The sequence below is a fragment of the Micromys minutus genome (assembly GCF_963924665.1).
Source record: "Micromys minutus genome assembly, chromosome: 4".
NCBI classification, from domain to species: domain Eukaryota; kingdom Metazoa; phylum Chordata; class Mammalia; order Rodentia; family Muridae; genus Micromys; species Micromys minutus.
The window spans coordinates 20,413,090-20,429,672 of NC_137973.1; the positions used below are offsets into that span (position 1 = coordinate 20,413,090).

Genomic DNA, 16,583 nt, shown 5'->3' on the forward strand with positions numbered 1-16,583 from the left:
TCAGATACATGAAATAAGTAAATCTTAAAAAAAAAAAAACAGCTAAAAAGTAAATTAAAATAAATTAACAATTTTACTTTCAATGACTTTCCAATCATTTCAGTGTTGTCCTATCTAGTTTATTCCTCCTCTGATCTTTATTATCTCTTTCATCTACTAAGTTTTGCCTTACTGTGTTCTCTTCTGTCTTTGTGACAACATAGGAAGGTGACCTGCATTTATGTTTTACATGTAGGTGTTCCCCATCAGTCCCTGCCTAGAAACATTAGTGCTGCAATAAAACTTTTGTGTGGTCTTCTTTTCATCTTAGGATATTCTCTGACTAATTTCCTCTTAGTTCTTGCTGTGTTGGTCACTCACACATTTGGGGATTTCCTGGCTTTCCTTTTGCTAATGAGATGAACTTTCCAGATGAGGATGCTTGCAGCCAACCATCAGACTGAGCATGGTGACCTCAATGGAGAAATTAGAGGAAGGACTGAAGGAGATGAAGGGGTTTTCAACCCCACAGGAAGTACAATATCAACCAACCGGATGCCCTCCCCCCCAGCTTCCGGGACTAAATTACCAACCAAAAAATACACAAAGAGGGACCCATGGCTCCAGCTGCATATGTAGCAGAGGATGGCCTTGTCTGGCCTCAATGGGAGGAGAAGCCCTTGATCCTGTGAAGGCTTGGTACCCCAGCATAGAGAAATTCTAGGGTGGTGGGGCAGGAGTGGGTGGGTAGGTGGAGGGAGCACCCTCGTGGAGGCAGGGGGTAGAATGGGGGATTTTTCAGAGAGGAAACCTGGAAGGAGAAATAACATTTAAAATGTAAATAAATAAAATAGCCAATAAAAATAAATTAAAAAATAAAATAAAATAACCTTTCACTCTCTAGTGGTTGGAAAAGATACTCATTATGATTTCAACCTTGCCAAATTTATTACAATTTATCTTGTGATCTAAACATGAACTACCTAGAAAATATTCTGTGAGTACTTCAGAAGAATGTATGTTCTGGGGCTTGGGGATAAAACGTTCTGTAGATGTCTAGTAGGTTTGCTGTCTGTGGTGTTATTGAAGTTTTCTGCTCTGATTTCTTTTCTGTCTGTTAGATGTTTGAATTATTCAAGGTAGAACCTGAAATCCTCTCCTATTTAGTTTACTATTTCTCACTTCAATTTTCGCATTGATCTATCTATAAATCTATCCCTATCTATCTATCTATCTATCTATCTATCTATCTATCTATCTATCTATCTATTTATCTATCGTTTCTCTATGTAACTATATAACCCTGTCTATCCTGAAACTCACTATGCAGACAAGGCTAGCTTTGAACTCACAGAGATCCGCCTGCCTCTGCTTCTGAGAATGGGCATTAAAGACATGGCCCACCATTCTTAGCCTGATGCTTATATTATGCTCAGCTGAGGTATATGTATGTGCACACATGAGCATGCACACACATGTGTACATGTGTGTTAACACATACATAAACATACTTATATTCTACATCTTGTTGAAAACTGATCGAAATACCACTGTTTGTCTCTTGTGTAAGTTTTATTTAAAATATATTCTGCTTGATATAAGTGTGACTATCCACTTAGAATAGGATTTTTGTTCAGTCCATTTGAATCTGTTCCCTTCCAGCCTAGGTACATACTTCTGTATCTTAAGAGAGTCTTTGATACACAAGTAAAGGTGACATGTTTTTTTTTTTACACAAAGGCTACCCTGGGTATATAATTTGGTAATTTTATCTATTTACACTTAAATAACTCCTGATAGTAAACAGTCACTGTGAACATTTTAGAACTAATTTGCCTTACAATTATTTCGTCTTTTGTTTACCCTCTTGCTTTCCTTCTGTTTGTCATTACTTTTTAAAAATAACAAACTTTGGTTCACTTCCCATTTCAGGTATAAGTTTTCTAAAATATACTCAAACCAATGACCTTTAATAATAGCCAAACCTTTAATAATAGCCAAGCAGACAAAGAGGAGCCTACTCCTCGAATTTCCCTGATATTTTACGGTGTCATGGCTGCAGGTCAGTATTAGATGTTGTAACCCTTAATGTAGTTTCTTATTATTTATTATATTGTTCACCTTTGAATGAAATATCAGAATTAAGAACAATATACACCCTACCATTAAAGTGTCACAAGATTCATTTGTCTACACTTACCTCACCAGATAACACTTGCCTCCCTACGCTTTTGTTCACTGCCCGGTGTCCTTCAGCATCTACTTGAAGGACATTGTTCATTGTGCCTTACGAGGCAAGCTCAGTGGTCGCGCATTGCCCGGCTTTGGGCTTCGGCTTCTGTCTGTCTGGAAAGACCTGCCTCTATTTCATTCATACAGGGCAGTTCTGCTAGACTTCTGATGGAATTGAACGGCTGACAATCGAAACTTAAGAAGAAAAGTTTGAAGCAGAGCTAGGGAGTCAGCAGAATTCCATTGGCTCAGTTTTGTTTCGCAGGGAGACAGAGACTAAGGAGCATTTGTTTGTACATTTCCCAGAAGGCTTCACAAGAACGGAAACCGCAACCTGGAAGTTATGGGACTCCAGGATAGCTCGGAGCCAAGCCAGTCACATTGGACTAAAGAATAGGAATTATTTCGTTTCACTGCAGATAACTTCTTCCCCAATTTGTCATAGATAAGTGACAACCAACATCCAGATGGGAAAATCAAGATAACAGACTTCCGGTGGGGGTGGGGCAAACCAAAACATGCAAACCTTTCTAACTGGGAAATTATAAGCACAATCATAAGAAAACAGCATCAGAGAAGGTTTCTGAGGTTACCAGAACCTGAACCTTTAACCAGGTTGATGGGCAAAGCTTTTCTCTCCTAAGCCAGTTAGTAAAAACTAGGAGCAGCTGCTCTTTTTCAGATGCATAGAAATGCTCCCCACCCCCACTAAGCATGCCGAGAAATGTGTCACAAACAAAAGAATAAAAATTTAAAATCATGTAATTATTCTAAAGCAATTCAATCAATACATTACAAGGAAACACAGACAACCAAATAAAACCAATAAGGTTCTATGAAAAAGTTATATATATATATATCTCCAACAAAAATTTCAGGGCTTATTTATACTACAACTGAGTTGAACAGTTCACCAGGGAAATTCAACAGCAGATTTGATAACGCTGAGAAAAATTTGCTCAGGAATATTGAACAGTATTCAAGAAATGCTCGGGCTTGAGCGATGGCTCAGTGGTTAAGAGTACTGACGGCTCTTCCAAAGGTCCTGAGATAAAATCCCAGCAACAACATGGTGGCTCACAACCATCTGTAATGGAATATGATGCCCTCTTCTGATGTGTCTGACAGCTACAGTGTGCTTATATATGATAAATCAATCAATCTTAAAAAAAAGAAGACTCCTCCCAAAAAAGGATTTAACAAAAAGAAGAAATTCTCATATACAGATCTGTATATAATGTTTTCAAATTGAAGGTTCATTGGCAATTTTCACAGCTCACCATGTCTCCTGAGAGGTACTATGCACAATTATCTAAGTTTACCTGCATGTGCAGAGAGAACGGCAGGTTAAAAATGTGTGGTAAGCCAGATTAGACAGACCAAGGCCCTTGTTTGCTCTTTGTTAGGGATGTTTCACCTTTAAACTTCGTTAGAGAAAGAAAATACATAAATGCTTGTATGTACAGAAATTCTGGCTCTCTGCGGACTTTAGCATCTAGTTTGAAGGGATTTTGTTGAATGAAATTTCTCTGGGCTACATTTCCATCATTGTAAACATTTGATTTGCAACAAATAGGATTTTTTTCCCCTCTACACAAGAGAGTCCATAGGGATACTTTTTAATTCTTTAGTCAGCACTATTCTTTTACACGCAAGAAATATTCTCATTTTTTTTTTATAACTGGGCATGGAGAAAGCATTCAAACTCAGGGGGAAATAAAGGACATCAGCACAGATTGTACATCTTGCCTGCAGAGTTCTTTGTCTTCTGACTGACATCCTTATAAATATGTGGCAACAGAGTTGCAATAAAAATTTTTTACTTAAAAATAAATTGTAAGAAAGCACAGAACTTTGAGCATCATGGTTGAAGCACACTACAATTTATGTGTATATATATATTTATATTATTTATAATGTAGTATAAACATTATATGCTATTTATATTATTCATAATTATATTATTTATATATTATTTACAATGCATAACATCTAAAAATGTATATAATTTTGAATTGATCCTTAGAACCTACATTTGAAAGGAAATATGTTTATTTATATTTATATGTTTTATATAAAATATGTATATATATATATGTATATATGTAAATCTGTGAGTGTATGTGTGCTTACATCAGCTTATAGAAAAGGAAGGCATTGTTACAAAGCCATGTGCCTCATGATGAGTAGTACCATAAGCACCAGTTACAATGCAATTGAAGCATTCTCAACACTGTAGTAATCAGATTCTACAACTATTATTTGATTTGTTTGTCACTAAATAAGTTTGAAAGTGGTTTGGAAATGAGAGTCATCTGGAAATCTAGATGAACGAGTTTGAAACTTTGTTGGGCTTTCTGTGCAGTGTAACATTTCTAATGAGTGTGATTCAGCTGTCCTGTTGGTATATGCCTCGAAATCCCAGCCAGGAAGGACCTTGAGGCAAAAAGGTCACAAGGTCTAGAGAGCTACAGAGAGTCCAGAGTCAACCTGGGTAACTTAGTGATAACCTGTTTTCAATGAGAATGAGCTCAGGGAACTGGGGATACAGCTCAGTGTTTGTGGAATGTTTTGTCTTGTGTGGGCAAAGAAGAGCTCAGTCTCCAAGGACACATCCTGTCTATGTTTTACTAGATTTTTTGCTTTTATCAAAGTCAGTTCTCACTGAAGTTTTGACTTTACAAACTTAAATGTTTATAGAAACAAATAGGATTTGAGTGCTAAGCATTAAGAGGATCCTAGGTGGAAACTCTGTCTGTTCTCAGACCTTTAGTGTTTTCTATTCTTTTCAAAAAATTACATTTATTTATTTTGAGATCTGAGTAGAGGGGCACACATGCATGGGTATGTGTTTGTGTGTGCCTGTATGCATGTGGTGTGTGTGTGTGTGTGTTCATGGGCACACATGCCTTAGCATATGTGTGGAGATCAGCGGACAACTTTCTGGAGTTAGTTCTTCCAAATGTGGGTTCCTGCGATCAACTCAGTCTCTAGTCTTGACAGCAAGTGTCTTTACCTGAAGAACCGCCTCCTCCACCGTCTGTGAAAAAAATTATAAGTCTAGGGAGGAAATCAATTTACCCTATCTGATCTCTCCTTTTCATCGTTACTGCTGCCCAGGTGGGTTTCGAGCTGTGCTCCTTAAGCTTGTGAGTCTAGCTTCACGTGTCCCATAGGAAGAGATAAACATGTGTGCCATAGGAAGAGACAAGCATGTGTCCCAGCAAGGAATGTCCAGTGTCTTTTCTCTTACTGTTTCTGTTTTCTTCCCTCATTCCAAATATTTTTTAAACTTCTTTTTAAAAGAATGTTGATTGTTGGGCAGGATCATGGAGAAGTGTCTTTTAAAAAACACATCACAATCCTTTAGTCTATCCTACCACCCCCTTCTGTGATTCCATAGACACACAATGCAAGCATCCTCTCTAGTTGATGTCTCTTTGACTGACTCAACAAATGAAGCCTTTTCGTCCTCCCAGAATCCCTCCTCCCAGTTCCTTGTGTCGCTTCTCCTCCACGGAACCCACACATTTTAAAGGAGGGTCTGTTTCTCACCCAAAACCATACTTTCTATCAGTGACCCATTTCTCTCCTTTCAGGGATGTCCATGAAATTGGAAATGAACTTTGGATGTGTACTGTCTAATAGTCCATCCCCTGTCTTCTTCCAGTTCATAACTACTGCAAGGATGGCATTCTCCCCTCTCTTGTCCCTGTATCCCAGTACTCAGCACTAGACACAGCTTGCGAAGACAATGACTGTTCTAGTAAGACAAGTGTAACAAGAGGAGGCAGATGGTACCCAGTGTTTGCTCTTGTGCTTCCATAAAATGTGCTCATGTTCCTTTTAACTCTGCTTTTACAGGTGCTTCTGTTGTGACTGTCAAGGCCTTTGCTCGTGGGTTGATTCCAGACTCCATTAAATACTCAGTTTTTAGTGGGAATGAACATGGAGTGTTTTCCCTGGGCTCCAACTCAGGTAACCCCTTCCTACCTCATGATGACTTTATTTTCTCTTAACTTCACTGCTGCTATTGGTCTGAAAAATTATTCTGAAAAATTTGAAAGAAGATGAGGGGACAGAAAGAACACAAAAGCCAAAGGCTGGCGAAGAAGGAGGTGAAACACTGGCTTCTGGACATAGGTGGTTGTTGCACTCATGGGATCTCGACAACTGTGGTGTGTCCAGAAGATCTGCACAACACTGGGCCTGTCAGATGTCACCCTGGGTAGGGAAGGGGTTCACCTTACCCTGAACAGAGAGCTGGAGGCTGTGGGGGAGGGGAGTTGTTCCTTAGTGGTGTAGCCACTGGTGAGTTGGCCCTGCTCCAATCTGCAATCCCCACCAATGCTCATGCAATCAGCCCTAATTTAAAACATGGTGATTTTCAAAATTAATAACAGTAGGAGGGAATTATTATTTTTTTTAGGAATAAAGGGTTCAGCAGGGGTTGAAAGAAATAGGATAGAATAATATGGGCTGAATGTGATCAGAGTTTATATATATATATATATATATATATATATATATATATATATATATATACACACATTCATATATAAATGAAGTTGTGAAAGGATAAATTTAAAATCAAAAGTTTGAAATTGTTAGGGATAAATTCTTATAAGGTAAATAAGAATTTTCTTATAGTAGCCCATGAGAAATTATGAGAAACCCAAAGCTGTATATTTTTAGATATCTGTAGAGTCATTGAAAATTATGTTCTCAGCATTTCCAAATTAAACAGTGCCTGTCCTGCCTTTTGAGTCTTTGAAAACTTCCTGGTTTTTATTTATAATTTGCCGACCTGTTTGGGAAATTAAAGAAAAACTTAGGGAAATTGTTGGGGCTGAATTTTATTTAAAAACACACACACACACACACACACACACACACACACACACACACACACACACCTCACTAGGATTAGGGAGTTTTCACAGGAAAGGCCTCTAATTCACTACTCATCTTAACTGGTAAACTCAAGGACTCATGAGAAGTTTTCCTGTGCTGCTAAACTACTTACAAATAGGGTGCATTTTAATGTGACCAGTTATGATGTGAGCGAGTACCAGCCATTACAATGCATAGAGACTGAGAACCATTAACTGCCTATTTGTCAAACCTCACCAAGAATATTTCTAATAATTTCTGTGTTATTTTACAGCTCATCTGTTTTATTTGATCTATCTTTTGTGTGGGGGGGGGGGCGGCAAAAGAGTAAGTTTGTTTGAGTAAATGTCACCTGGCCCAGGGTTGTGCTGTGACTGTTGCTCCACGTGTCCTTTAGTCAGGGTTCCTGTTGAAATGTCCTAGGTACCTACATTTCTTCATCCACAGTGGAGCAAAGACAGTGCAGCAAACACCATCATACCTTAAGTTCTTTGTGTTTTCAGTGTATGAGGCTCTGGGAGGAGAGCTAAGATTGAAAATAGTTAGAAAATCAGGAAGAATGGTAAGGTTCCCAATTTCTGCAGGCTACCCAGATCCTTCTCTGGTGTCATTCTTATGAGACCCACACATAGCCTTCGAAACCACCCAGATTTCATTACTGAATAAAAATAAAGTCTACTTATCATCAGATCAAAGAGCTTACCTATAGAAGTACATTTTGTAACAAAGCAAGCAGCCATGTTGACATTTACCTTAAAATAGTTTCCAAATGCATTGAAGATGGAATCATGAAATGTATGCAGTTTACTACTAGACAATGGGAATATGAGCCCATTTACTTTTCACCTATCCCTAGAAATGAGACCTTACCAGAGGCTGGGTGTGGTGGCTCCCACCCGTAATCTTACTCTTAATCCCAGTTCTCAGGAGGCAGAGGCAAGAGGATCTCTGAGAGTTGGAGAACAGATTGAACAAACAAACAAACAAACAAACAAACAAACAAACAAAATGTCCCCTCACCACCAAAAGACCAGACTGGACCAGAAAGCCAGCCTGGGTCTCTTCCATTTCTGGTCAGTCACCTCCTTCCCTTCCTCCTTTCTTCCTTTCTATATTGCACTCTAGGGATTTGTGTACACTGTAGAGTGGCTATATCAAGGAGAAGTGTGTGTGTGTGTGTGTGTGCACGCGTGCACCTGTTCTTTTAGCTCAGGTCACTGGTTTGTGTTTATTAACCCCCTGTGCTTGAATCCCTACCAGTGTGATAATTTGGCCTGAATGAAGCATCAAAAATCATGCTGCGTTCTCTTCTAAGCCTTGATTATGATAGAGTTCCCCACTTTGCTCTAGGGCCTCAAAGATTCTGCAGGCAAGGACATAAATGAATCGCATATGCCTGTCGCCTTCTTGTTTCAGTTAACCTGAGAACATCATACTTTTTCTTGCTAAAATAAATGCACGGATGCTTTTTTAAATTTTTTGACAGTACTGACATGTACTCAAAATTCACCCTTGTCTTTTGACTTTGTATTGAGCAAATGTGTAAATTCTAATAGTTTTCTGAACATTCAGTAGGTAATCATTATCTGAAAATGATACTTTTCCCTGTATTTGTTGGGAGGTATGTACTTACTGCTCTCTCTTTAGCTGTTTAGCCATTTTAACATTTATAATTAGAAACTAACATGAGACAGTATCTCCTTCCTATCACTGAAGAGACTTACAAGTCTCTAGCTCCAAATACTCTTTTTATTTCCTCCAAAGTATATGCTTTTGTTGGTCAGAGTTTTGAGTTTTCAGATTTGGCACAATTAGCATTTAAAAAATAGAATTAACTACCCTTTAAAAAACTAATGTCCTGTTTATCTTTTCTCCCTCTTATGGAAAAGGCCCTACCATCTAGCTCCCCTTTCTTGCTTTCTGCAAAGTCAGCCTCTTTCTGAAAGCCACTTGTCTTGTATCTTTTGTTGAACTCTAATTGGACAGATGCTGGGACTTGAGCCTCCCCCTGCACCTCATTTTATGATTTTACATCTTTGTTTCTTTGTTTCTTGGGTGTAGGGCCCTGTACTTCTCCTTTTCTAGAAGCTCTCTGGCTCTGTTTGTCCTAAGTTTTGAGTCTCTGAATTCCTTTCCTGCCAATTCTACTGTACCATCTTACCAACCCCAAATTTAATTACTAGAAGTTTTTAACATGCATAACTAAACTTTTAGGGTAAGTCTTGAACCCTGGTGTCCTCAGCTAGCATCTGCCACCCACCCCAATATGCCAATCAAAGAGAAAAGATATTTTGAAAAACAACAACTGATTATTCCATCAATGTGGTAACAACACTAGGAAGAGGTATAAATAGAGGAGCTCATTCCTCCTGTATCTTTGGAGTTCTGATCTGAGGTTTCGTTTTAAACATAAGGCTGGAGGTCAGGACATCTCTTCAGCAGTCAGTGACTTGCCACTACCTTGGCTCAGGTCTGTTGAGAGGCACTCTGGGTAGTTTCCACAACTCAGTGAGTCTCTTCCTGAGAGGCAGGTTTCTCTGGCTGGCATGGGCTCAGCCTCCCACTCCTACTTAGCATGACATGCCTGAGGGAGACAGTCATTCTTTGGGATCTATACTTTGAACAATCTGACACCCAGAGTCTGGTATCAATTCTGTCCCTGGGAATATCTCCTTTTCTGCCAGGATAGTTCCATAGCCACTATGAATTAGAATTTAAACTAATGAAAGGTCAGAACATATTTTCCCACTCCCTTTAACAGTAAGGTTTTTTCTTTGTGTGCGTGTATGTGTGTGTGTGCATGTGTGTGTATGTGTGTGTATGTGTGTGTGTATGTGTGTATATGTATATGTGTGTGTATGTGTGTGGGTATGTGTGTATGTGTGTGGATGTATATGTGTGTATGTATGTGTGTGTTTGTGTGTGTGTATGTGTATGTGTGTGTGTGTGTATGTGTGTATGTGTGTATGTGTGTGTGTGTGTGTGTCCCACTCCTTTGGAATCAGTACAGATCTGGGTTCCTTCTCTGTGTCAGATTTCCTCGTAGTTCCTGTAACCTTCTGTAGGCTTCCCTCATTTTGTTTTCTCCACTCTGCACAATTAGGAGAGATGTTTCCAAAGGCTTGGGCAGAGTCCGGAAGATCATACAGGCTTTTGGTGCCTGCCTTCCTGTTCTATCCTCTGAGACTCAATACATCTCTCCCATTCTAATGCACACTCAAGGACATGTGCATTGCATGTGTAACTTCATTATATACCCTTATATCTTACCACGAACATTGTTATAAAAGTAATTTGAACATGGACTGCTGTCAGGAAATGATTTTCCAAACTTTAATTACAATGTAAAATGCAACTTTCATCTGACTTTTGGCTCACTAGCCTTAAAATTGTGCCCCACAGTTGCTAACATAGATTTTTAACTTGCAGGAGTGACAAATCAGTAAAGCTGATCTCTAAAACCAGTGGCTTTCCTTAAGGATGGACAGGGCATGAGCCTCTGATCCAGAGTAGCACGGGAAAACTTTTCTTCTGTGTTTAAATTTCAAGTCACTTTGGATGAACAGCACCCAGTGCAGCCCAAGGCTGCAGGGGTTTGAGAATTTGGCCAAGATTGGGCTTATAAATTACAGCTGGGCCTACTCAGGTCATTGTTTGGTAGACTGACATCAGACAACGGGACCAAGCTTTTGGTGCTGCCCCGGCACAGTTGTAGCAGACTGGGGTGTAAGCATCCTGGGATAACATAAATATTTGTCCCATCCTGCTCTGGGTTTGCACAGATGCAAGCCCATAGTGTGTGACTGGCTGAAGTAACCTGATTATGTCATCGATCAGTACCACTTGAAGAATCTTAATCTCATTTCGATGTGTATTTTGCAACTTGGAAAAAGATGTAGCTTAACACCTTGGAACAGATTACTGTGGCTTTTCCTCTCACGAGGTCACACCACCAGCAACGTAACACATGCACAGGACTCTCAAGGTGGCACGTAGGAGCCTTCCTATGCGGAAGCAGGCGGCTTTCTGTCCAGGCGGTAGGCTCACTGTTGTAGGGATTACACTCCCCTCAGGGCCACATATCTGATGTTTCTGAGAAAAAGGCACACATTTGATACAAGGCAAAACATGGACTTAGCATGCGTGCCAGCCTGGGACATCTCACGACTTGCACAAGAGTGTGACATTCACCGTGACCAAAATGAAAACCAATCCAAAAGCATTAAAACTGTAGCTCCACCACAAATACAGTTACCAAAGGAGTCACAGATCTTTTTTTTTTTTTTTTTTTTTTTTTTTTTTTTTTTGGCTTCCATTTTGATGGGTAGTACAGCCAGCACATGGTTTTCCAAACCATACTATCAACATGGGTTTGCATTTCTACTTTCTTTCCTATAGAAAGAGTACAGGGCCCGACCCCCATCTCAGGCTTCAACCCTTACACTCCCACATAGTAGATCTTTCTGGAGACTTGCCACCTTTACTGCCAGTCACAGGATGCATCTCAGTGACTCTGTAGCTACCACGAATAAGAACTCCCATAAATACTGGCGAGAGGAACTGGTCACAAGCAGATCTGGTTTGTGAAGGAACTAAATCAAATCTGGTGTCAAAAATGACAGTGGGTTTCAGACACTTTAAATTAGGTAGTAGAGGGGATGGAGAGATGGCCCAGGAGTTAAAGGCATGTGCTGTCCTTTCATAGGCTTCGGGTTACAGTCTCAGCTCCCAGTCTGGGCATCTCACAAGTACCTGTACCTCCAGCTCCAGGACATATAACAACATCTTTTCTATGCACATTGCACCAGTGTTCACATGTGCGCACGTGTGCGCATGCGCTTGCATGCGTGTATACACACACACACACACACACATGCCTAGTAAATTTATTTTTAAGTTCTTAAATTTGATAGTGTAATTCTTAATATAAATTTCTTCAGAATTGCAATGCATGTGTTTCCTATGCCTGGAAAGCGACATTACCAAGTCCCTCCTCCTTCTCCTCTTCCTCCTCCTTCTTCTCCTCTTTCTCCATCTCCTCCTCCTCTTCCTCCTCCTCATCCTCCTCCTTTCCCTCTTCCTCCTCCTCATCTTCCTTCTCCTCTTCCTTCTCTTTCTCCTCCCCTTATTCCTCCTCCTCTTCCTCCTCCTCCTCTTCAAGACTCTTTTTTAACCTTTACTACCACTGTGTCATCTTGAAACAGACACATACAATAGAAATCACACAAATGAATTTCTTAATTGGGCAAGAAACTTAAGCCGTGGCACTACCTTCCAAAGTCTACTTCTGTAGCCTGGTTCTGTATTTTTGTGAGGCTATGATTGTACTGAATGCTGCTGTGGGCTAGGTACTGGGGTTATCATGGAGTTCAAAAGCCAAGGATTTGTGCTCACAAGTGCAGCCTACAATCGAGGAAAAGAAAGGAAGTGAGACTATACAGTTGTCCAGAAAAACAGGAGGAATATGATGGCATGATACTCATCAGAGAGAGAGAGAGAGAGAGAGAGAGAGAGAGAGAGAGAGAGAGAGAGAGAGAGAGAGAGAGAAGATAAGCAAGACTGAGGCAGGCCAGGCCTGAGCCAGCACATCTCCGAAATTTAAAGATTCTCACCACTGGTACTCTGTGAACTTCAGTGACAGGTTCTACACAGGAGGATACCAGCTTCCTTGTTATTTCATGGAGCCTGAATCCCTGGGGAGATCAGTTAATCAGCTAATGCTCAACAAGTACAGGAGTCAGAGTGGGAAATGTCAATGGTGTAGAGAAAAATGGCAGCAAAGGAGATAGAAGTAGACTTAGGAAATGTTTGAGGGTAAACAACATGGCTCAGTAAGTTAAAAAAATGAGCCAGGCAACCCTTGTATGAGCCCAAGTTCAATTCACAGGACCGTCATAAAAATCCAAAGGCAATGTGATCACAAATCTGCAATCCTAACACTCATATTGTGAGAAGGGCTGAGGCAGAAAAGTTGCTGGAGGTTTGTGGCCATCTGGCATGGAGTACGTGGGACAGCAGCAGGAACAGGAGAGGCCATGCATACCTCAGCAAGGCTCCAAGACAACAAAGGCCATGCATGCCTCAGCAAGGCTCAAGACAAAAACCAGCTTCCAAGCAGACTGTAGCATCCCTGCCCACCATGAGTGAATGAATTGATGGATTTGAAAAAAAAAAGTTTAAAATGTAGACTTTGCAGACATTGGGATGGGCTAAATACACAGATTTATTTTTTATACGAAGGATGATTAAAGAGAAAGCTCAAGCTTCCATGTTGCGGTAAATATTAAAATGTGGCTTAACCTTTTATCCCGTGCTTTGCCAGCTCCCATGGGGCAATCTGGCACTGCGAGGATCTCTAACTTGGCCCTCCAAGCTGCCTCTAAGAACTCAGGCATGGTTCACTTCACCATGCTGTTGCTTCTGTCCCAGGGAGATACGACCACCCAAGCGTGTTCCTTTCTTCCACCGACTAGTACAAACATGACTCACATCCATTAACTTATCAAACAGGTTTATATGTTAAATTCTCAATCCACAAACCTACACAGTAATCTTACAATCAGAGGACAAAGTTATAAACTGCCCATCCAGAAAAGATAAATTAGACCCATAGAAACCCTTAGAAAGAATCATAATGACCTAATCAAGCTAGAGATGCACTGAGAGAAACGTATACATCAGCTTCCATGTTGCCTCCAGAATCTCTCCTCCTTCCTCAATCTCTACCTCTTGCCTCCCCTTCTGCTCCTCCAGCCTCTTTCCCCGCCTACCTCTCCACTGTCCAATCAGGTATGGCCGTAACATAAACCCACACTCCAAGATTCCAGTTATTTGCCTACATATGTTGGAAATCTGCAAATATCTGTCTACCTTTTTCCATAATGGCCCCAGTCAGAGCACATGAGCCAATGGTGTTTTGAGACATTTTAAAATAACATCATCATTTCTTTTTAATTCTTTTGCCTTGGGACTACAACTAGGACAACTCATCGTAGAAGAGCCCAGACTGCTTGATTTTGAAGTCAGGAGTGAAGCACAGCTCATCATTCTTGCTGAAAACGGTGGGCGTAAAGCCTTCACCAGAGTAGCAGTTTCCATCCAGGATTTGAATGATAATCCTCCACGCTTTGCGCAAAGTGTATACCAAGCTTTTGTGTCTGAAGAACAGTTCTCCAATGCTCATGTCATACAGGTAACAGGAAGTGTGTATGTGGGGGGTGTTAACAATCAATCAATGTATGTCAAAGTACCTATGACCCATGACCAACATGTATTAAGATTTAACAATCTCCAGGACCTGTTCAATGGCTTGGATAAATCCTCAGACTGCAGGACATCTGAAATTCCTCTGTTCATTCTTCTTCATTGATCCTGAGATCAGTTTCTAGACACCTGTTCCCTGTAGGGACCCTTTGAGTACTACTAGAGACTGTGTAGGTCACAAAGATGTCTGGAATCTCAGGTGAAGACAGATGCTCATTCCTCTCGATGAGGATGACTTGGTTGTCAGTCCCCGATGAGGATGACTTGGTTTCAGTCAGTCGCCAGTGTCATTCCTACTCTTCTGGTGTTTCCTGGGGTGCCATAGACTGACACACATCTTGGTGAAGTCACCACAGTGGAGAAGTATTCCCAGCATACTAAAGTGCTAATACATACTCTGGAAAGTCTACCATCTGAATCACGCTTAAATACACAACCCCAGAAGGCATGATGGATTTTTATTCATTTCTATTTGGAAATCAGTTTCACTTCCTGATGATCTAAAAGGTTGCTGTAGCCTTTCTGCACCATATAGCTGGCTTCCATACCCTACCCTCCTGATAAGGTTCAGTTTATTCCATGTGGTCCTTAGCTTTCTCTGAGAACTTGGGTAGAAGGAGGAAGAATAAACTGATATGTAATTAAGAACAAAACTGGGGACTTAATACAGGAGCTCAAGAGATAACAAGGGATGTAGACCAATGCAGAGTCACACCAAATATAAAGAACATGAATTAAAACAGTGTAATAATTGGACAGCTTGCTAGAACCTTGACTCCAATGATATAACTGGTTTAGTGATTAAAATTTAGCACAGGAAACCCTGCAATATATCTCCATGGGTAATGTTATAAACCCATTGTTCTAGCCTTAAAATTTTGAAAATTCACCAAATATACTATTAGGATGTTAACTTATTAGCACTAAATTTAGGATCTGGTTTTTTAAGTTTTCCTTGAGTTAAAATTTCAGTATAATATAAAAAACCACAAGCCTCATATTGGTCTTATAGATAAACCAATCATATATATATATATATCATATATATATATATATGTATATATATATGATATATATATGTATGTATATATATGATATATATAATATGATACTAATATATATTATATTATAGGAAGAATTATATACTTCAATCAGATAAGGGCAAATGAGAGCTGGGGGCCTGTGGGTGATTGAGTGGCTCATTAGGTAAAGCACTTGCTGTGCAGGTGTGGGAAAAGAAGTTCGAATCCCAGAGCACAAGTAAGAGCAGACAGGTGTGAGTCTCTTCCATCCTTAGAAGCACACTCCTGGGACAATCCGGCTAGCTGGCTAGCTTGACTAGCTGAGTCAATAAATTTCAGGTTAGGGGAAATTCTAAGTAAACAAATAAAATCATCTAATGTCAACTTCTAGCCCTCACATACATGCGCACATGCATACACGTGCAGCAATAAAATGAAAAAAAAAAATCCAAGTGAAGAATTGCTATTCAGAGTTCCCCATAAGGTCAGCTGTTTGTCTGCAGCCAGCATAGCAGAACTAGAAAACTGTGTAAGCATATCAGAAGTTTTCCAGTTGCACCCAGTTGTAGCTTGAAACCTGTGAGTGCCATTTTGGAAATATTTTAAATGGCTGTGACAGTTTTCCTCCCATTATCCAGTTCGCTGAAGTCCAATTCAAGTGTCAGCGATGGAATGACTGTAAGCCGGCAGTTCTCTATCTGTGGGTCACAACTCCTTTGGGGATCAAATGACCCTTTCACAGAGGTCACCTCAGACCATCAGAAAACACAGATAGTTATGACTTGTTAGCAGTATCAAAATTACAGTTACGATGTAGCAACAAAAATAATTTTATGGTCCTAGGTCACCACAACCGGAGGAACTGTATTCAAGGGTAGAATCATTAGGTTGAGAACCACCAGCCTAAGCATTGTTTTTAAAATGCATTTGCTGACCTGCATTCTTTCCTGACATATTTCTCCAAGAAGCAGGTTCAGATCACCTTGCAGGTTAATTTTTTTCCCAATGGGAATATTGCTTTCTTACAGGTGTCTGCTACTGACTTGGACGCGGGCTTGAACAGCCAAATTGAGTATTCGATTGTCTCCGGCAACCAAGCCGGAGCCTTCCGGATCGACGAGTTGAGTGGGGTGATAGTGACAAACTCCATCCTGGACTACGAGTCCACCAGCTCCTACAGGTGGGCTCATGTTC

The 16,583-nt window shown here is 40.2% G+C and overlaps 1 protein-coding gene across 1 annotated transcript in view; it reads left to right on the forward strand.

The window, feature by feature from the left end:
* DCHS2 (dachsous cadherin-related 2) overlaps positions 1–16,583 on the forward strand; it is a gene marked incomplete at both ends in the record, with an annotated part of 211,384 nt that overhangs the window by 174,617 nt on the left and 20,184 nt on the right. The window contains 3 exons of the mRNA XM_080915358.1: positions 6,076–6,189; positions 14,085–14,296; positions 16,418–16,569. Coding sequence (XP_080771484.1) covers positions 6,076–6,189; positions 14,085–14,296; positions 16,418–16,569 — 478 coding nt within the window. The remainder of the gene's footprint in view (positions 1–6,075; positions 6,190–14,084; positions 14,297–16,417; positions 16,570–16,583) is intronic.